At 35.7% G+C, this 22,639-nt stretch overlaps 1 protein-coding gene across 2 annotated transcripts in view; it reads right to left on the reverse strand.

Annotated features, from left to right (window-relative positions):
• Positions 1-1,456: 1,456 nt before the first annotated feature.
• The window catches only part of GDPD1 (glycerophosphodiester phosphodiesterase domain containing 1), a 49,681-nt gene continuing 28,498 nt past the window's right edge, over positions 1,457-22,639 (reverse strand). For both annotated transcript variants that reach the window (XM_078437370.2, XM_078437371.2), the window contains exons 4-10: positions 22,519-22,564; positions 15,992-16,110; positions 15,403-15,492; positions 9,808-9,941; positions 3,472-3,531; positions 2,220-2,271; positions 1,457-1,780 (exon numbers count right to left, since the gene is read on the reverse strand). In XM_078437370.2, coding sequence (XP_078293496.1) covers positions 1,658-1,780; positions 2,220-2,271; positions 3,472-3,531; positions 9,808-9,941; positions 15,403-15,492; positions 15,992-16,110; positions 22,519-22,564 — 624 coding nt within the window. In that variant the 3' untranslated portion in view covers positions 1,457-1,657. The remainder of the gene's footprint in view (positions 1,781-2,219; positions 2,272-3,471; positions 3,532-9,807; positions 9,942-15,402; positions 15,493-15,991; positions 16,111-22,518; positions 22,565-22,639) is intronic.

Genomic DNA, 22,639 nt, shown 5'->3' on the forward strand with positions numbered 1-22,639 from the left:
ACTTTTAAAACATAACTTTCTAAACATCTTTACCATATTGGGTACTTTATCTTCTACTGGTTGACACAAAATATATGCTTGCCCTATAATATGAGCTGCTCGGAATCATAACAAAGCAAAATTCAGAACGAAAAAATAACAAAAAGAATCATATCTAAACAATCAAAATGATCCCTAGCAACCATAACCATAAATTATAGTAAGCACAAGTAAAAATGACTGATTTATTGGATTACCTGCCCAAGTTATTGTTCAAATGCCAAGAAGCAACTTTTTACCATAGAGTGTTTCCGTATTTTCTTTTGTTTTCCTTATTCTAGAGAGAAATATCAGGTGTGTTTACTCATATTATCAATTTATCACTTCATTAAATTCTGCCCCCCCCCAGAACCTATAAAATCTATAAAGCATATTTAGAATTACAACTGCAAAAAAGCAATGAAGAACCCTTATTTTGTTCTTGTAAAATTTTATTCCAGTTTAAACAAAAAAGCAAAATGTTATTTATGTCATCCAGAGACTGATGGGAGTATAATCATCCTTCATAGCTGCTGACAACTCCAAATGAGAGATGTAATCTAGGTAAAAGGCCCTTATTATTCCAGATTATATTTACCTCCCAAAGAGGTCATGAAAATTAGTCAAAAAGATTAGAAACAGATTTACATGAAGTCATATCAGAAAAGCTGAGAAAGTGATGCCTAATGCTTTGAGAAATTGTTTCCACTTAATATTCAGAAGACTAAATCCTTAAAGGTCAGGAACAGGTGGTTTATACCATAAGTATTAAATCAATGATGTGTACTTTCATCAGTTTTATAGGTTTATTAAGATTCAAGATGTTATTTAAAATCTAGATGTAGGATCAAACAGTTAGTCATTGCCAAAAATGGAAAATTTACACTTCTTTAGAGGAAACATAAATATATGACTATTTGGATCTTGTCTTAATTTACATTTAATAATTCCCATTTTAATGGTTACCAAAAAGAAAGGACATGGTAGCACTGCTACACTGAAGATGATTCCGAGATTCCATTAACAACAGCAGCCAAGAAATTTAATTGTCTACAGTTTTTACTTCTGATCAAGTAATAAAATTTCAGTTCTTTGAGTTTGCCTTCTGTTAACAAAGGACAGCTTGTCAAATAACTATATCACTGATTTCTAAGCTCTCCTCCCACTTTTCTTTCCTCTTTATTCAAGATGTACCTGGAAATAATGAGACAACTCAGAATAGCTGTAGTGGCCTTCAGTAATTTTGCTTTACTAATTAGTTGATCTTATTCCAGTGAAGGCTAATGTCAAATTTATCCAAAAGTCTTTGATTTTGGAATTACTTATAATAGTAGAACAATGCATCATATACAGAACTCTTGATCAATAATCTTCTACTTCCAACTCATAACCAGTTATCTTTCTAAACAAACTATTTACAAATGTAAAATATGTAATATTGTTTAAAATAAATATACAATATATAGTTTCTACATTCTCAGACAAGCTTAAAAATGAGGTAATAAAAACTTAACTGATTAAACCTTTACCATTCTGGAAATGGCTTAGGGAAATGATGGCAAACTTGTTTTGTTTTGTTTTGTTTTTTTTCCTTAGGTCTCTTCAGGTTTTCTTTGAATGCTTCTGAGTACCTCCTTCTCTATGCTGAAAAATTATGTAAAAAATCCTTAAGTTTTGTTGGATAGTCTGTCATCACCCCAGTTGCTCCCAAATCAAAAGCTCGTTTGTATTCTTGTTCTTCATTTAATACCCAAATATACACCTGAAAATTAGAAGCGTGAGAAGTATGAGAAGAAATGTTAAAATAGAAAATTATTTTTATAATAGCATTTATACACTACAATCTCAGCAGACCTAGAAATGACCTATTAAACCTGTAATTTTAAAAAGTTATTGAACCCTTTAAAAAAATTTTACTTTACTCATTAAATATATACTGTCCCACCCTTTAGCTTCAGCTAATCTCACCTATATACATAAGTGGACTCCAGTTATTAAAATGCCAATGCTTTCTTGTTAAACATAAGGCAGAGCTTAAGGTTTTCATATGTGAACCAGTAAAAGCAGCAGCAGCAGCAGCAGCAGCAGCAGCAGCAGCAGAGCTGGGCCCAAATTAAGTCAGTTAAAAGTGCCTGTCCTTTACACTTGTGTTACACTGATGAGACATATTGTTTCCAAAATACATCATTCCAGAAACTTACCTGAATGCCTCTGGCAGTGAGGTGGTCAAACAAGGCTTTTCTCATTAGTAAGCTAGAAAAGAAAAGCAGAACAAATTTAGTTATTTCTTAGTTCTAGTGAAAGACCATAATTAGTCTTTAGAACTAAATTAGCCTAACATTTAGAATTTATAATTCTGATTTAAAGCAATGGCCTCAAGTAATAACTACTGTGGATATATTCATGTCCTAACTGCTGGATCTCCTTTCACTGTTGGCTGCTTGCTGGTGGACAACCAGAACCTCCTTTCTATTCCTTCTGTAACTAGATCCTCAGGAGACCCATTCTTATTGAAGCCGCTTAGGAGAGAAGAGGCTTCTTCACTTTCCCTGTTGACACCATAATGAGAGTCAGAAAGAGCTTGGAAGTCTGTTTCTAACTTTCCAAGTTAAAACAAGGTAGTGAATTTGGGCCAAGTTCTATAATATCATAATTTATTTACATAATGGATTGGTCTTTCATGTGCAATCTTAGAAACCTAATGTTCCTTATTTACACTATATATACTGTATATATATCATTTTTTAGAGTTTGAAATAATTGACTTAAAAGTGAACTTTTAGAATACAAATCACTTGAGCATGATTGGAATGAACTATATGGGAAAGTTATACATATTATTTCTACTCTGTTTATGTCTATTAGAATGATTAAATAACAGAAACTAAACATAACAGCAACATTGTGGTATTTATCTAAAATTAAACTCAACATGTCTTAGAAATTAAAGTATCTTTTTTGAAGTAGATGCCCACCCTACAGGTGGGGCTTCCTTTCTGCTATTAAACGTTGGTGCAGATTTTTCTGGAGAAATGTGACAGTAGTCAATGTATACTTTTACCTATACTGTATTGCTATACACTTCTTTCACCACATCTTTCTTTGACTGCAGGTTACTGAAAACAGCAAACAGGTGGAAGAGAGTGGTTATATATACCAGCTCTATATACTAACTAGCTAGATCACCCTAAGCTAATCATTTACCTTTGGGTAGGAGGGCACTCAGTTTTCTCTTGAAGCTGGCTGAAACTGTCTCTCAAGATTCCTCTTACAGTTTTGCGGCTGGTAGTTAAAGTAGTTCTAAATGATTCATATACATCCACCTATGGAGTAGGTGCTCAATATGTCCTTGTTACAAATCATATGCAGAAAGCTTGCTCTAAATTATAAACATAGGACGTAATACATATAGCTAAAGCAATAACTTGTATATCAAGAAACTAAAATTCTTACATATCAGAAAGCCAGATGAGAAACTTTTGACTTCTGGACATAGTGTGTGGTTCTTTTAGCCTGAAGCAAAATAAAATTTGAAACATACATTAGAAACACAGGAAGGTATCAGTGTGATAAAATAAAATGAGTCCAAAAACAAACACAGTGCCTTGAACTTAGTATGTGCTCAAAAAAATTTTATAAAAAAAAACACAACAAACCAAAAGTAAATTAAAATAAAGTCCATTTGGGTCTCTGTTTCTATTGATTTCAAGCTATTTTTTTGCTACCACTACTGAAAGGTAAAATAATAATAATAATAATAAAAGTTATCTTTCCAGACCCTGCGTGCCTACAGCTCATGTGTCTTCTCTTTTTTGGTGAAGCGTCTTTCTCTCACTTTGCTATAACTGAGTACATGGTAGATTTAGTATATGTGCTGTCAAAGCAAGCACACATAGTATATAGTAGATGTAAACGTACAACCAAACTTTACTACAAATTAAAAGACATATGGGGTAAAAATGAGACTAAAAAGACCCTGAAAGCATGTTTTTTCTTCCCCTTTCAATATTTGAAGACCTGGGCCCTGTTCTTCTTCTTCTTCTTCTTCTTTTTTTTTTAGTTTTTATTTAGTTTCCAGTTAGTTAACATACAGTGTAATATTAGTTTTCAGGTGTACAATATAGTGATTCAACAACTCCACATATCACTCAGTGCTCATCACAACAAGTGCTCTTTAATCCCCATCACCTATTTAACCCATCCCTCCCTACTATCCTCCCTTCTGGTAACCATCAATTTGTTCTCTATAGTTAATCATCTGTTTCTTGGTTTGTCTCTCTTTTTTTCCCTTCGTTTGTTTTGTTTCTTTTTTCCCCCTCAAATGTTTAAATATTTATTTATTTTTGAAAGAGAGAGAGAGAGAGAGAGAGAGAGGGCATGAGTGGGGTAGGGGCAGAGAGTGAGGGAGAGAGAGAAACCCAAGCAGATTCCCCACTGTCAGCACAGAGCTGGATGTAGGGCTCAAACTTACAAACCATGAGATCACAACCTGAGCCGAAATCAAGAGTCAATCGCTTAACCAACTGGGCCACCCAGGTGCCTTGTTTGTTTTATTTCTTAAATTCCACATATGAGTGAAATCATATGGTATTTGTCTTTCTCTGATGGACTTTTTTCACTTAGCATAATAGTAATATGTCACCTTCTTTATCCATTCATCAGTGTATGGACATTTAGGCTGTTTTCCATAATTTGGCTATTGTAGATAACGCTGCTATCAATGTCAGGGTGCATGTATGCCTTTGAATTAGTATTTTTGTATTCGCTGGGTAAATACCTAGTAGTATGATTGCTGGATCACAGGGTAGTTCTATTTTTAATTTTTTGAGGAATCTCCATAATGTTTACCACAGTGGCTTCACCAGTTTGCATTCCCACCAATAGTGCATGAAGGTTAGCTCCTTTCTCCACATCCTCACCAACACCTGTTGTTCCCTGAGATTTTATTTTAGCCATTCTGAAGGGTGTGAGGCGATATCTCATTGTAGTTTTGATTTTCATTTCCTTGATGATAATTGATGATGAGCATCTTTTTTATTTTATTTTATTTTAATTTTAATTTTATTTTTTATTTTTTTTAAATTTAGTTAGGCATATAGTGCAACAATGATTTCAGGAATAGATTCCTTAGTGCCCCTTACCCTTACCCATTTAGCCCATCTGCCCTCCCACAACCCCTCCAGTAACCCTTAGTTTGTTCTCCATATTTATGAGTCTCTTCTGTTTTGTCCCCCTCCTTGTTTTTATATTATTTTTGTTTCCCTTCACTTATGTTTATCTGTTTTGTCTCTTAAAGTCCTCATATGAGTGAAGTCATATGATTTTTGTCTTTCTCTGACTAATTTCACTTAGCATAATACCCTCCAGTTCCATCCCCGTAGTTGCAAATGGCAAGATTTCATTCTTTTTGATTGCCAAATAATACTCCATTGTGTATATATATATACACCACATCTTCTTTATTCGTTCATCCATCGATGGACACTTGGGTTCTTTCCATACTTTGGGTACTGTTGATAGAGCTGCTGTAAACATGGATGGGGGTGCATGTGTCCCTTCGAAACAGCATACCTGTATCCCTTGGATAAATGTCTAGTCATGCAATTGCTGGGTCGTAGGATAGTTCTATTTTTAGTTTTTCGAGGAACCTCCATGCTGTTTTCCAGAGGGGCTGCACCAGCTTGCATTCCCATCGAGCATCTTTTTCATGTGTCTGTTGGCTGTCTGTATGTCTCCTATGAAAAATTTCTATTTATGTCTTCTGCCCATTTTTTAATTGGATTATTCATTTGGGGGTGCTGCATTTTAGAAGTTCTTTATAGATTTTGGATACTAACCCTTTATCAGATAGGTCATTTGCAAATATTTCCTCCCATTCTGTAGACTGCCTTTTAGTTTTGCTAATTGCTTCCTTCGCAGTGCAAAAACTTTTATTTTGATGAAGTCTCAATAGTTTATTTTTGTTTTTGTTTCCCTTGCCTCAGGAGACATATCTAGAAAGAAATTGTTATGGCCAATGTCAAAGAAGTTACTGCCTGTGTTCTCTTCCAGAATTTTTATGGTTTCAGGTTTCACATTTAGGTGTAAAAACCCTTTTGAATTTATTTTTTGTGTATGGTGTAAGAAAGTGGTCCGGTTTCATTCTTTTGCATGTTGCTATCCAGTTTTTACAGCACCATTTGTTGAAGAGACATCTTTTTTCCCTTTGGATATTCTTTCCTGCTTTGTCAGCCATTAATTGACCATCTACAGGCTCATTTCTGGATTTTTTATTCTGTTCCATTGATTCATGTGTCTATTTCTGTGCCAGTACCATACTGTTTTGATTACTATAGCTTTGTAATATAACTTGAAGTCCAGAATTGTGATGCCTCCAGCTTTGTTTTTCTTTTTCAAGGTTGCTTTGACTATTGAGGGTCTTTTGTGGTTCCACAGAAATTTCAGGTTTGTTTGTTTTAGCTCTATGAAAAATGCTGTTGGTATTTTGATAGGGATTACATTAAATGTATTGATCGCTTTGGATAGTATAAGCATTTTAACAATATTTGTTCTTCCAATCCTTGAGCCTAGGATGTCTTTCCATTTGTTTGTGTCCTCTTCAATTTCTTTCACCAGTGTTTATAGTTTTCAGAATACAGGTCTTTCACCTCTTTGGTTAGATTTATTTCTAGGTACCTAACTGGTTTTGGGGCAATTATAAATGGGATTGATTCCTTAACTTCTCTTTCTGTTGCTTCATTATTGGTGTATAGAAATGCAACAGATTTCTGTACATTGATTTTGTATCCTGTGACTTTGCTGAATTCATTTATCAATTCTAGCAATTTTTTGGTGGAGTCTTTCAGGTTTTCTATATAGAGTATCATGTGATCTGCAAATAGTGAAAGTTTTACTTCTTCCTTACCAGTTTTATTTCCTTTTGTTGTCCGATTCCTTCCAGTACTATGTTGAATAAAAGTGGCAAAAGTTCACATGCCTGTGTTATTCCTGACCATAAAGGAAAAGCTCTCAGTTTTTCCTCATTTAGGATGATATTAGCTGTGGGTTTTTCATATATGGCCTTTATTATGTTGAGGTATGTTCCCTCTAAACCTACCTTGTTGAGGGTTTTTATTAAGAATGGATGTTGTACTTTGTTAAATGCTTTTTCCACCTATTGAAATGATCATACGATTCTTATCCTTTCTTTTATTAATGTGATGTATCACGTTGTTTGATTTGCGAATATTGAATGTAGACCCTGTTTTTTTCAATTATCTTTTCTACTGAAAAAGCGTACTTGACCTTTAGACCTACACTGAGTTCCTCCTTCAATTTCCTCAATGCCTAGAGCAGCACAACTACCTGTATCATTAATTTGGCATTGTGCCCATAGCAAATCTCTGGTTAGCCTCTCTCTACTATGAAGACTTCCCAGCTTCTAAGTTTAACAGCACACAGTGATTTTCATTCTCCCCAGATCTTCACTTCTTGTTTCCTTTTTAACTCCTCCTGACTATACTGTTAGAATATTTGAGTCTCCACACTTAAATTCACTTTTTTCTTTCTCTCTGAATTCAGTTTTTATTAGAAGCTCTCCAAATAAAATCCTCTTTTCTTTAACTCTAGCCTAGGTGGGAAGAACTTGTTGCAGTTTTAGGAATCTCTGTTTTTTAGTATCTCAAACATTAATCAGCTCATTAAACAAATTATTATGTTGTCTTAGAAAGCACCCACTGCCATCCATCAAAGAAAAATTAAAACACACACACACACACACACAATATTCTACTTTGTCTTAACCCACAATTAGTTTTTAGAGAAAAGATTAATTCTATGAGTTTGTTCATATGTCTGTATTTCAGTAATACCTACTTCTAAAATGAGCATGTGCACATAATTTAGAGAGTACAATAGTTCATGCCAGGCCAGAGGAAAACCTAAGTACTTTAGGAATAAATGGTTAGGAATCATTTTAATCCAGCAAATTAAAATGGTTTCTTTGTAGGCAAGAAGTGGTTTCTGTTTTGTCTGATAAATAGCTACAAAGACTGCCCAAAAATATAACTGGGAACAGATAAAATAAACATGCTCATCACAAAGAAACTCAAATTGGAAAACAAGCATGAAACATAGATGCTAAATACAAAGGTACCAACCAAACTGTTTTTCTTACCAGTATTTCCCAATCACTGCTGCACTAATGTTCAGTTTGACTTTTTAAAGTTCTGTTTGGGGATGAAAAAAGTTTCCATGCAGGTGAGATCACATTTAATTTTTTTTTTTTTAAGTAATCTCTAGGCCAAATGTGGGGCTCAAACTCACAACCCTGAGATCAAGAGTTGCATGCTCTACTGACTGAGCCAGCCAGGTATCCCAGGTGACATCACATTTAAATGATCTCCCCAGGAGTTCCAAATTCCTTTGTCATGACTCTGATTATTAGAAATTTACAGCTAGAAATCACATTCTCTTGGTGCAGGATTATGAGATGAAGCTGTCTTTCTCTGATACTGATGATAAAGATAATGGAACAATAAAAGCTATCATTTATTAAGTGCTTATTATCTGCCAGGAGGTGCTAAGTGTTTTACGTATTTTTATCTTTACAGTAAATGAGTGCGTGAAAAGCAAGGCTTTGTACCCAGGAGAAAGATTATGTAAATATAGAAGTATCTATTATAAACAAACACTATCCTTTTCTTTCTCCTATTTCCAAGAGGTTTTTTTGGTTGTTGTTATGGTGGTAGTAGTTGTTTTTCTTCCTCAGTGTATTAATACTAATGGTGAATTTGGAGTTTAATGGAATTTCCACTTCCTATTGTGATGAAGTATAAATACATTAGGGAAGTTGGAGGACAATTGCTATTATAGGTTAACATAAAAGCTTCAACAATTAAGCTCAATTCTTTGTATCTGACTTCTGGGTACACAGGCCCATAAAGTTATTGATACCTGAAAAGGGTCCAGATTAAATATTTATAATCCTAAATTGTTCATTTTAGAAAAATATGTCTTAATTATTTCAAAAGGCATTATTAATGTAGGCCAGTTTATCAAACATGTAAATAACTACAGCAATCTATTCTTTTTTTTTTTGAGATTTTATTTTTTAAAGTAATCTCCATACCCAATGTGGAACTCAAACTTACAATACCAATATCAAGAGTCACATGCTTAGGGCACCTGGGTGGCTCAGTTGGTTGAAACTGTGATCTCAGGTCGTGATCTTGCGGTTTGTGAGTTTGAGCCCCGAATTCGGCTCATTACTATCAGCGCAGAGCGTGCTTCAGATCCTCTCTCCCCTTCTCTCTCTGCCCCTCCCCCACTCATGCTCACTCTTGCTCTCTCTCTCTCTCTCTCAAAAATAAATAAAACATTAAAAAACAAAAAAGAGTTGGGGCGCCTGGGTGGCGCAGTCGGTTAAGCCTCCGACTTCAGCCAGGTCACGATCTCGCGGTCCGTGAGTTCAAGCCCCGCGTCGGGCTCTGGGCTGATGGCTCTGGGCTGATGGCTCTGGGCTGATGGCTCGGAGCCTGGAGCCTGTTTCCGATTCTGTGTCTCCCTCTCTCTCTGCCCCTCCCCCGTTCATGCTCTGTCTCTCTCTGTCCCAAAAATAAATAAAAAACATTGAAAAAAAAAAAATTTAAAAAAAAAAAAAAAACAAAACAAAAAAGAGTCACCCGCTCTGCCAACTGAGCCAGCCAGGTGCCCCTACAGCAATCTTTTATTTCACTGATATTGATATTAATGAGCCTTGATCTTAGTCCCCCTGTAATGATAATTGATGCAAACAGAGTAACCACTTACTTCAATATGATAGAAGGCATTGGGATTTCAAAAAACTGTTCTCGAATGGGCACAAAGGGCAAGAGACCAGTGAAGAACAGGCCAAGAATGAGCAGAACACGTTGTAGACTGAAGAGTATAGGAATATCTGAATTCTAAAAGACACAAACAATATGTTACTTTACAACTGCTCAATAAAGAAGATTATTTCACATCCTCAAAATTTCCAAGACTGTATCTGGACACTTGTTAAAAGTACTCCCTGAGTTATCAATATCCATCTCTAAACACACCACATTTAAAAATAGTTAGTCCTTGACAAATGGGTTAGATCTATCTTGGAGCCCTATACCATCAACTGATGATATTAAAGTTTCTCTATTCCCTAATGTCTGCATTGCAACACCACTCTGTCTGTTGGTGACAGTACTTATTATTAGAGATTAAACACATTGAATCTAACAGAACAAGATAAAGAAATGAAAATATGAAACATTCAGTAACCTTACTGCCAGTTAAAAAATATGTAACTGAAGATCGACATATATTCATATATATCTATATATAGATATATATGTATTCTTATCTATAGATATAGTTATACATTATTTAAGTAAGATATGACATTGATATGAATATCTATAGATAAAATATATTAGCACTGTTGCAAATATGTCATCTTTCAGTTACATTATGGATCAAATATAGATAAGATTTTGTAAGCTAGTCCAAGAATCAAGCCATCCTTTTAGGTTTCTACTGGAAAATATGTTCAAGATCTCAAAACTCTTAGAATGTAAGCTTCATATAGATATGCACTCTTTTTATCTTGCAAAACTGAAACTCTATGCCTAGTATACAATTCCCTGTATCCTCCTCTCCCTAGCCCCTCCTATATTTGTCTTTAAAACATAGAAATTATGGTGGAGTTGATTTTTTCTATACAAAAAATAATATATTGAAAAAGTTATGCAAAAAAGTAATTTATTTTATTATTTTATTTTATTTTTTAGCAGGCTATACACCAGCACAGAGCTCAATGCGGTACTTGAACTCACGACCTGAGATCAAGACCTGAACTGAGATCAAGTTGGATACTTAACCTACTAAGCCACCCAAGTGCCCCACAAGTAATTTATTTTACATATTAGCTTTAAATTACTCACTTCTTTATTTAAAAAAAAAAAGAGAATAAAAGAGAATAAATAAGTTTGAGCATTTCTTCTCTCTCTGTTCATATGTCTCTCTGTAATATTTTAGGCTTATTTATACACAGGTGTTTCAGCTGTAACACAATGTACAAGCCCCTGAAAAACTTGATTTCTGCAAGTTCATGCACTGAAAATAACAGAGCTTATGGGAAAAATAGGGTTAGGAGCTGACCCTCAAAACTTACACAACTTTGGACCCAGAGAACTAAAAAAAATAATTGGTATTTCTGGGAGGCATGCAAGGCTGCTGGTGGTGGGAGAGGGTGGGGTTTGGTATGCTGGCACACCACTGACATAACAGCTGGTGCCACTCTGTATCTTCTAAATTAGAATATCTGGAGATCTTGCCATTTGCGACAACATGGATGGACTGAGAGGGTATTACACGAAGTGAAATAAGTTAGACAGAGAAAGACAAATACTGTATGATTTCCCTTACATGTGGAATCTAAAAAACAAAATGAATAAACAAACAAAAAGCAGAAACAGACCCATAAATACAGACAACAAACTGATGGTTGCCAGAGGGGAGGAGAGTGGGAGAAATGTGTGAAGAGAAGTAAGAGATACAGGCTTCCAGCTATGGAATGAATAGCTCATGGGGATAAAAGGTACAGCATAGGAAGTGGAGTCAGTGGTATTGTAATAGTGTTATACGGTTGACAGATGGTGGCTACACTTGTGGTGAGCACAGCATAAAGTACTGATTTGTCCAGTCACTGTGTTGTACGCCTAAAACTAATATAACATTATGTCAACTATATTTGAACAAAATAAATAGAATTTAGGGAATGGGACCTAAGCATTAGTATCTTTATTTAGGATTTAGGATTCCAACATCCAGCCAACTTTAAGAACCACTGCATTAAGTGGGGCACCTGGGTGGCTCAGTTGGGTAAAGCATCTGACTTCAGCTCAGGTCATGACCTCACGGTTCGTGAGTTCGAGTACACTTGGGTGAACTGGTGCCCTGCATCAGGTAAACACGAGCCCCGCCTTGGGTAAGTTCCACTTTCTCTCTCTCTCTCTGCCCCTCGTGGGATTCTCTTTCTCCCTCTCTCTCAACACCCTCGTTCACTTGTGCCCTTTCTCTCTCAAAAAAGAAAAAAAATTCTCTCTCTCTCTACCCCTCTCCCCTCCCCACGCGCTCTCTCTCTCTCTCTCAAAAAACAAAACAAAACAAACAAACAAAAGAACCACTGCATTAAGTTAGAATGAATTAAAAGCCATTAAGTGGAAATAAGCTCTACATGTTTTCCTCTTACCACGGTGTGCCGCTCTTTTTTTTTTTTTTTATATTTTTAGTTGCTAGCATTTGGGAATTAAAGGACTAATGTAAAATTCTTATAAATCGTATTTTAAGAATTGTAAAAGAGGGGTGCCTGGGTCGCTTAGTCGGTCAAGCTTCCGACTTGGGCTCAGGTCATGGTCTCATGGCTTGTGAGTTCGAGCCCCACATTGGGCTCTGTGCTGACAGCTCAGAGCCTGGAGCCCGCTTTGGATTCTGTGTCTCCCTCTCTCTTTGCCCCTCCCCCGCTCACACTCTGTCTCTCTCTCTCTTTCTCAAAAATAAATAAATATTAATTAAAAAAAAAGAATTGTAAAAGATGTATGACTTAATTATATGGTATGTTCATGATATGAATGACAAATATTTTGAGACATGTTTACTATGATGTCTGAAAATGACTGCTGGAAGTTTGGAGTTTTTAAATTCTAAAATGACAGAAAGCCAGATGCTTCTAAAAAAAATTGGTGAATCAAAGGAAAAGTTCTATAATTCTGGGTCAAAAGTGGACTTTTTATTTCGAAATAATAGATTCACAGGAAGTTGAGTCTTATGTGCCCTTAGCCCAGCTTCCTCAAATGGTAACATTTGACATAACTGTAGTATAATATCACTATACTGGTATATCATTTAGACCATAGACCTTATGCAGTTTTCACCTTTTTTAAAATCTCCATTCACTTGTGCATGTGTTTGGTTTAATGCAGTTTTAACAATGTACTGATTCGTGTAACCACCACCACAGTCAAAATCCAGAGCAGCTCCATCACAAATGAGAACTCCCTCCTGCTACCTCTCTGTAGTTGCCCCCAGTCCCTGTCCCCTGACAGCCATTTATCTGCTCTGTGTGTATAGTTTTGAGAATGTTACATAAATGGAATCATACAGTATGCAACCTTTTTGTTTTGGTTTGGTTTTTGTTTCTTTAGGTTTTTATTTTAATTTTAATTCCAGACAGTTAACATACAGTGTTATATATGTGAGTTTCAGGTGTGCAATGTAGGTGATTCCAGTATGTAACCTTTTGAGGTTCATTTTTTCCAAGTGAAATGACATCAAGGATGAGGGCAGCCCAGCTTGTTGCATGTATCAGTAGTTCCTTTCCCTTTATGGCTGAATAGTATTACATCATGTTTAGCCATCTACCCACTGAAGGTCATTTTGGTTGGTTTCTAGTACTTTGCTATTATAAATAAAGCTGCTATAAACATTCATAGACAGGTTTTTTGTGCATAAGTTTTCACTTTTCTGAGATAAACGTCCAAGAGTGAGATTGCTGGTTAATATGGTAAGTGTATGTTTAGTTTGGGTACACTATCCAACTAATTAAGAGAGTGGTTGTAGGGGCGCCTGGGTGGCGCAGTCGGTTAAGCGTCCGACTTCAGCCAGGTCACGATCTCACGGTCCGTGAGTTCGAGCCCCGCGTCAGGCTCTGGGCTGATGGCTCGGAGCCTGGAGCCTGTTTCCGATTCTGTGTCTCCCTCTCTCTCTGTCCCTCCCCCGTTCATGCTCTGTCTCTCTCTGTCCCAAAAATAAATAAACGTTGAAAAAAAAAATTTAAAAAAAAAAAAAAAAAAAAAAAAAAAAGAGAGTGGTTGTAGTATTTTACATTCCCACTGACAATGTAGGAGAGATCCAGCTTCTCCAAATCTTCTTCAGCATTTGCTGTTATCACTATTTTTTATTTTAAGAATTTTTAAAAATTTTTATTTATTTATTTTGAGAGAGAGAGAGAGCACGCATGAGCAGGGAAGGCGCAGAGAGACAGGGAAAGAGAGAATCCCAAACAGGTTCTGTGCTGTCAGAGCTTAATCTCATGAACTGTGAAATCATGACCTGAGCCAAAACCAAGAGTCAGAGACTTAACCAACTGAGCCATTCAGGCGCTCCTATTTTTTATTTAAAAAAATTTTGAGTGGCTCAGTCAGTTAAGCCTCTGACTCCTGGTTTCAGTTCATGATCTTGCAGTTCATGGGATCAAGCCCACATCAGGCTCTGCACTGACAGCACCTCCCCTACTTGCTCTTTGTCTCAAATAAGTAAGTAAATAAATAAATAAAAATGTAAAACTTCAATAATACAGTCACTTTTAATGACATGTGAAAATACCATTAGATAATGATGAATTATGGAAAAATATTAGTCCTAAATTCTCAGGAATCTGAAGCCATTTGTCCCAATGACTACTTTGTTTTCTCCTTTTGTACACAAGTTACCTTGGGATCTCAGAGAACCTGTGGCACATAAATAAAACTTACTTGCCTTAATGAGGCCTTCAACTGTACTTTTAATTGTAGTGGTGCCAATTCTGGATCTATGTTTTTACCTTTTTTGTGAGGAAGGAGGGCCCTCCCCAAAGAAAACTTTGTATTTTGAATTGCTACTTATGTCACAATATTTCTTCTGTACTATCACTTGTATTTTGAAAGAGAGTCTTTAATGCTTAAGGTTTTTTAACATTTTGAATTTCATATTCTCCTAGTTATACTTGCTATAGTATATAACTATATAAGCTATACTTATAGAAGCTATAGTACAGAGCTAAACTTGCTTATAGAGGCTTAGCAACCATGTCAAGATATATCAAATTAACTTTTTATAGATATATTTTCTTTAAACAGAAAGATCTCAGTAGGTGGATGGCCCTACTTTTATATACCACCTGATAATTATGATCCTGGATTAATTTGATTAATTCTGTTTGGAGGCAGGGAACAGAGAAGCTTGAGCTATAGAGTTGAATGACTAAATACTTTCCTCAATTCAAAATTACACAGAAAATTTCAATAACCGAACCAAAAAAACAGACATTAAAAGATAGGAATCATATTTTGTTTCATAATGTACATAATAAAGTGTTGGCAAACAACTAATATTAGCATGTGAAAATAAATTCTGTGAGCCAGCCCAAGTACATAGAGCTTAAACTGTAAGGTCCATTATTTCTATTAAATCCATTATCTCTATTAGTAAACTTCTGGCTAGGTGCCTCTACCCAGTACCATTTGTCTTTGTATGAGGCTTTGAAATAAGGTAATTTAAAAAATTATTACTGTAAGACTATGTATAGATATACAACAGCAAGAAAGATCTTTCTGTATCATTTTTGAAGCTTACCTCTTTGTAGCACTTTTCTACAATTTCATAACTGGCATTGCCCCACACTGTTATGTGTTCTCGTCTGTACTGCTTCACCAACTCTGAAACCTACATGTGAAAATTCAAAAGTTGATGCATGTGCCTATTTGTAAATCCATTTACATTATTTCACTTTACAAATGGGTTACAACTGACTTTCTGCTAGTGAGTCATATAAACTTTTGGACGAATATATGAATCCAGATTATTTTATAAAATATAAGCAATTACTTACATTTTACCATTATATGATTTATCTAAGAGAGTACCACTATTTAGTCATTTGATATAAACTACCAACAAAGCAAGTTAAATCTGAAGAAGTTAATTGCCAGAACAATTGGTTCACAGGAGCTCACTTTTATGCATGACTGAGACAAAACAACTCACTCTGAAAATAGGCTTTCCTACAGTAAAGTAATCTCTTCTACCAGGGCATTATTTAAAACAATACTGATCCCTAGAGTATCACATTTCCTTAAACAGTAGCAATCTATGAAGTCACCTACTCTAGCCTCATTTAGTTTGTGAAATACAATACAGTCAGAAGAGGCAATGCCTTAAGTACCTTCTTAATCAGCACATTGTTGTTGACTTTGATATCGATGTTAATGGGAGTATTAGGAAAGGCCTCAAAAACTTCCTTCAGTAATGGGATTCGGTTATCTTTTCCTTCACATTGGCATGCTGAGAAAGCAAGATTTTTAAAAGTATTTTTAAAAGATAACTTTCACTTTTTTGATGATTAGGAAAAAAAGATAAAGTATTGTTTTCACAATAGTATGTATTCATAATAAGGCATTTACAAAATGATGAAAAGTATGAAGAAAAGAAAAATCATCTAAAATCCAACAACTTAGATATAAGCATTGTGACCATTTTTATCCTATGCATAATTTTTTAAAGGTTTTATTTTTAAGTAATCTCTACACCCAACATGGGGCTTGAACTCACAACCCCAAGATCAAGAGTCACATGCTCTACTGACTGAACCAGCCAGGTGCCCCTTCTATGCTAATTTAATAAGAGTTATAATAGCGTACCTACAGACCTTAATCTGATCTTTTACATAAGTAAAAAAATAAATGTTGCATGTTCATACACTATATTTAGAATTATGATTTAAAATTTTTTTCATTGAACTTTTTGAAATAACTATAGATTCACTTGAAGTTATAAGAAAAATAGAGATCTGTGCACCTTTTACCCAGATCTCCCAATAATAACCTCTTGTAAAACTATACTACAATATCATAACCATGACATTGATAGTGTTAATCCACCAATCTTATTCTATTATTTTGAGAGAGACAGAGAGGGTGCGAGCAGAGAAGGGGCAGAGAGAGACAGAGAGAATCCCAAGCAGGCTCTGTGCTGATAGCATGTGTGGCTCAATCTCAAGAAACTGAGAGATCATGACTCAAGCCGAAATCAAGAGTCGGGCACTTAACTGACTGCGCCACCCAGATGCTCCTTAATTATTTTTTTTAAGTTTTATTTATTTTGAAAGAGAGATAGCATGAGCAAAGGAGGGGCAGAGAGACAGGGAGAGAGAATCCCAAGCAGGCTCCACATTGTCAGCACACAGCTCAATGCGGGGCTCAAACCTACAAACCGTGAGATCATGACCTGAGCTAAAATCAGGAGTCAGAAGCTCAACCGACTGAGCTACCCAGGCGCCCTGTCCCTTAATTATTTTAATTTAACCATTCCCCCAGAAAGGTAACAGAGTTTACCACTTCCAAAATATGGCAGTTTGGCATTAGGATTATTTTGAACGTAAGGCAACTGAGATGAAACAGATATGAGAAAATCTCGGTCCTTTCCCATCTGCCTAGAAACAAGACTTAAATTTTTCCACAACGTAATCACCAACAACCTTAGACCCTTATCAGCACCACAGGACTCCACAATACAAACTGTTGACTAGCCTTTATCTTTCCTTATTCACCTTTATATCCACCTTCCCACAATTTGCCACCCTAGAAACTCAAAATCCCTTTTGTCTTGTCATTTCTCTGAAAATGTATTGGATTTGTTTAAGATGCTATATAAACTCAAGTTCTAGCCACCTTTGAGTTACTCATCCCTGAGGTTCTCCATGACACACACATATTAATAAACTTCTGTCTTACTCTTGTTAATCTCTCTTTTGTTACAGAGCCTTGCTGAGAACCTAGAGAGTAGAAGGGGAAAAAATGTTTCCTTCCCTATACCCTGCTAGTGGACACTGAGGTTGTTTGGAAAGTTTTGCTAAGCTATCACCACTGAAATTTTCAGAGACTGAGAATATATATATATATGTGTTCAGGCAAGGGAAATACATGCTAATTCAGTAATAAAGAATTGTATCAATACAGCTACTCAAAGAAAATTGAGTCACAAAAAAAATAAGAAGAGGATTTTTTAATCATTTTTTACATTTCCTGAGGGTTATTTTCTTAACTTTTTCCTTAATCTCTTTTGCCTTGAATCATTTACATAATATACTATACATGCTATATTAAGTAATTTTTAAGTTTATTTATTTTTGAGAGAGACAAAGACAGCACACAAGAGGGGGAGGGGCAGATTGAGATGGGGGTAGGGGATTAGAGAGAGAGAATCCCAGGCAGGCTCTGCACTGTCAGTGTGGAGCCCAGTGCATGAAATCATGACCTGAGCTGAAGTCAGACGCCCCTTTGCTATGCAAGTCTTATAAAATTTCCTCTTCCCTCTGAAACTGCAATTCCACTACCATGTGAATAACAAAATGGTAAAAGACCTTTTATTTCATCTTTATTGTTCAAAGAAGTGTATCAACAAAGTAAATTAAATCTATGCCAAAAAGTGAAAAAATTATCCATAATAAAGGCTCATATGAAAAGTCAGCATGTAAATGGGGGAAAAAAGGAAAATGTGTTACTGTTTTGTCTGTTCTGTATTCCATTCTTTTTGTCTTTTTACTACTCCTTGTAATTCAGATGGTGGGACTCTGGGTCATACTGACTAGCCTCTCAATCATTTGGCTCTGCCTCCTTGGCCACAAAGAGAGCACATGAACTTTAAGCATAACAATATGAATACGGGGAGAGGTCTCCTGAAATCCTCAGCTGGATGGATCATGTGCTTTTGATGTTGTCAGAGTCCATCCTCATGTGTAGAAGGTGTGCCTTAAGGGGGGCCTGGGATGAGCACTGGGTGTTATACATAGGGGATGAATCACTGGAATCTACTCCTGATTGCACTATATGTTAACTATTTTGGATGTAAAGTAAAATAAATAAATAAACAGATAGATAGATAAATAAATAAATAAATACATAAATACATAAATAAACAAATAAAACAGTCACGTGATTAACTGTCTATTGTAACAGTGCAAATATAGAGCATTTCTATTGCTACATTCCATTTAAACAGTACTGTTTTTTAGTTAAGTAAAATTTTTCATAGCTTGTTAAGGGTGAAAAAATTAATTTAGCAGTCAAAAGAATTGCCATGGGCATTAGCTATTCACATGAAGGTAAGGTTGCAAGGATCAACTTAGAAGTCAAACAGACAAAACTAACTTTGGAACATTATACAATAAGAATAATATTGCATCTAATAGTGGGAGAAACAAGGAAATTAGGGGAGCCTGGGTGGTACAGTCAGTTAAGTGTCTGACTCTTGATTTCGGCTCAAGTCATTATCTCACGGTTTGTGGGTTCCAGCCCCACAATGGGCTCTGTGCTGACAGTGCAGAGTCTGCTTGGGACTCCTTCTCTCTCCCCTCTCTCTTTGCCCCTACCCCACTTGCTCTCTTTCTCTCAAAATAAATAAATAAACTTAAAAAAAAAAAAGAAAGAAAGAAACAAGGGGATTTAAGTTACATTAATAACTAAAAAAATGGGGGGGGCACCTGGGTGGCTCAGTCAGTTAAGCGTCTGACTTTGGTTCAGGTCATGATCTCATGGTCCGTGAGTTCAAGCCCCATGTTGGGCTCTGTGCTGGCAGCTGAGAGCCTGGAGCCTGCTTTGGATTCTGTGTCTTCCTCTCTCTCTGACTCTGCCCTATTCATGCTCTGTCTCTCTCTGTCTCAAAAATAAATAAACATTAAAAAAAATTTTTTTAAACTAAAAAAAAAAAAAAGAAGTATGTTAAAGTGATGTGAAAATATTTAAATTAATGCCTCAGCTAACACAGAATATAGAAAATGAGTTGGGGAAAGAAGTTTGTCCCCAGTATTGTTCTGGGCAGAAGATAACCACCTAGGAAATACTACAAAAAGGGAAAGAGGAAAACTAGAGTGACAGGCAAGGAGTAAGCGATAGGATGTGCTGGGTGATGGGATGAGTGAAGTAGCCTCTTATAAACATGCAAGAACTTTTAAAGTGATCATTCTGACCAACCTAGACTATCCAGAATGTGTATTTTCCATGAAAAAAAATCCACTTTCAAGTTAGCAGGATAGATAAGAACAAACCCTTTGGTTAACACATTTTTATATTCTTTCTTTACATTTATTTTTTAATGTAGCCTGTGGTAGACCAAAGCACCTTTACCATCTCTGGTAAAATTGTGAATCACAAAGAAAGCAAGAGGCCTAAAATCTGTATTCCTCTGAGAGTTGACAGTCTCTCTCTCTCTCTCTCTCTCTCATATTTAAAGAAAAGTAAGCCAGAATTCTGAGGAGGGGAATAGGACGCACACGCACACACACAAAGGAACAACTATCTACCTAATCTGAATCAAGTACTGTATATTAGCCTAAATGCAGTAAATTTCACATGTAAGGCATTCTTAATTGTAATATGAACTGAATGTAATATGAATGAAAATTAATTATCCTTTTTAGCTGTCTGAAACTTGAATGTACATGGCATTGCTATTAATAAGGCATTAGAAAAGACTTTTAGGGCACCTGGGTGGCTCAGTCAGTTAAGCATCTGACTCTTGATTTCAGCACAGGTCATGACCTCCCCATTTGTGAGTTTGAGCCCCACATCTGGCTCTGTGCTGACAGCACCGGAGCCTGCTTGGGATTCTCTCTCTCCCTCTCTCTGCCCCTCCCCTGCTCGTTCTCTCTCTTAAAATAAATAAATAAACATTAAAAAAGAGAGAGAGAGAGAGATACTCTTTAGGAATGCCTGGGTGGCTCAGTCGGTTGAGTGTCTGACTTTGGCTCAGGTCATTATCTTGTACTTCATGAGTTCAAGCCCTGTGTGGTGCTCTGTGATGACAGCTCAAAGCCTGGAGCCTGCTTCAGTTTCTGTGTCTCCCTCTCTCTCTGTACCACTTGTGTTTTATCAGTTTGTCTCTCTCTCTCAAAAAAATAAAATAAATAAATATTTTTTAAAATTAAGAAAAAAAAAAAAGATTTTTTAGATGGCGAGGCCAGATAGTACAGCTGAACACTGACCTGGTTAGATGAAGGCCTAGTTTCAAGTCCTACCTCTGTCATTTATTTGTTGTATGCCTGCCCTTAATCAAGTTAATTTACATCTTTATGCCTCGGTTTCCTTATTTATAACAGGAGGAGATAGAATTATATAGTCTCAAAGGTCACTGCATATTCAAATATTTTATGACTTTATGAGAAAGGTATATAAATAAAAACTTTAAAAAAAGAAAGAAAGGAATAAAACCTGAAAAAAAAGTAAAAACATTTTTCCTCTCAAAGGATCTTTTAATCTTCGTGAGGTTTTGGCTTTGCTCTATAAACATAAAAAAAGAAACAAAAACAAAAAACAAACAAACAAAACACTTCACTTACGAAATGTTTTTAACCTTCACAAATCCACAATGGACACAAATATTATATAATAGCTTGGCAAGTATAATCCTGTTAAATTACAAGAATGAAAAAGTGTTTACTCAAACCAACCCGGCTTAATGATACTTGGAAAGTAAAATCAAACCATTTTCAGATCGAAACATCCTTCAGAGATAGCTAATTTAAGCAATTTTCTGATTTTTACTTGGCTTTCTTAAATTTTCCAACCAAACGGAAATTACACTGGCCAGTTTTAAATCTAGGTCACAAAGTAGTTACATTTCTTTTTTAATATTATTATCAATAGATCCTTGACATTTAACCAAGGTTTTAACTAAATGCAAGCCATTCCAGGGGCATCTGAGTGGCTCAGTCGGTTAAGCGTCCGACTTCGGCTCAGGTCATGATCTCACGGCTCGTGAGTTTGAGCCCTGCGTCGGGCTCTGTGCTGACAGCTCAGAGCCTGGAGCCTGCTTCATGTTCTAGGTCTCCCTCTCTCTCTGCCCCTCCCCTGCTGATGCTGTCTCTCTCTGTCTCTCAAAAATAAATAAACATTAAAAAAAAATTTTTTTTTTAAATAAATGCAAGCCATTCCATACAAAGGAGCATAATATGTACCATCTTGTAGTTTTACTGAGTTACATTTGAATCATTCAAAACATGAGGCTGAATTGTGATAGTGTGGGTCCCTGTACCTGCTTAGCAATCTTTATCTCCAGGTGGTCTATTTTCCATTCTAACAAGTCTAACAAACTGGGCCAAGGGACATGTTCCTTTGTGAGAAATATTCCCTCAAAAGAGAGAAAACTGCTATGCTTGTGATTAAAAAGTGACAATGACCAGGAAATGGGTGGTTTATTTGAGTAATAGAATTCTCTTTAATAATTTAATATAGGGAGCAGTGAAATGACATAAAATCAAACGTTACAGAATCAGTAATGATCTGAAAGGGGTCCTTTTCAATGTCTTTTCACTTATTGTTTTTGCTTATGATGGATTATTACTGCAAGTTATAGTAATCGTCTACAATTTGAAGCTTTAGAAATGCAAAGCATCCCTAATAGTATCTGGGTTTCTTATAATTAGTATTCAGGCTTTTTTTTTTTTTTTTTTAAGTATACAGGCTTAAATTACCTGTACATAAATTTAAATAGAATGAGCCAGTTAAATCTCTAGCCTTTATCATCTTAGGGTCCAGATTTCAGATCTGTAGGTCTGAAAGAGTAGGTACTGAGGGCAGTACTTTTAGCTGGAATTTACTATGACAAGAGAACACACATGTATATCTAATTCTCAGTATAAACAAATACCAAATACACTTTAATGTAAATGTTTAAGCTGCAAATGGGAAATATTACCTCTTTGAAATGTGACATCCAGTTTGCCAAGGTAAGGTGGGAGTTCCTTTAAAAGATATGATTTAAAAAAAAAAGTTAGCTCTCAAAATTTAAAAGTATTTAAAAAATTTTTTTAAGTATT

This window comes from Panthera onca, chromosome E1 (assembly GCF_046562875.1).
Source record: "Panthera onca isolate mPanOnc1 chromosome E1, mPanOnc1 haplotype 2, whole genome shotgun sequence".
NCBI classification, from domain to species: Eukaryota; Metazoa; Chordata; class Mammalia; order Carnivora; family Felidae; genus Panthera; species Panthera onca.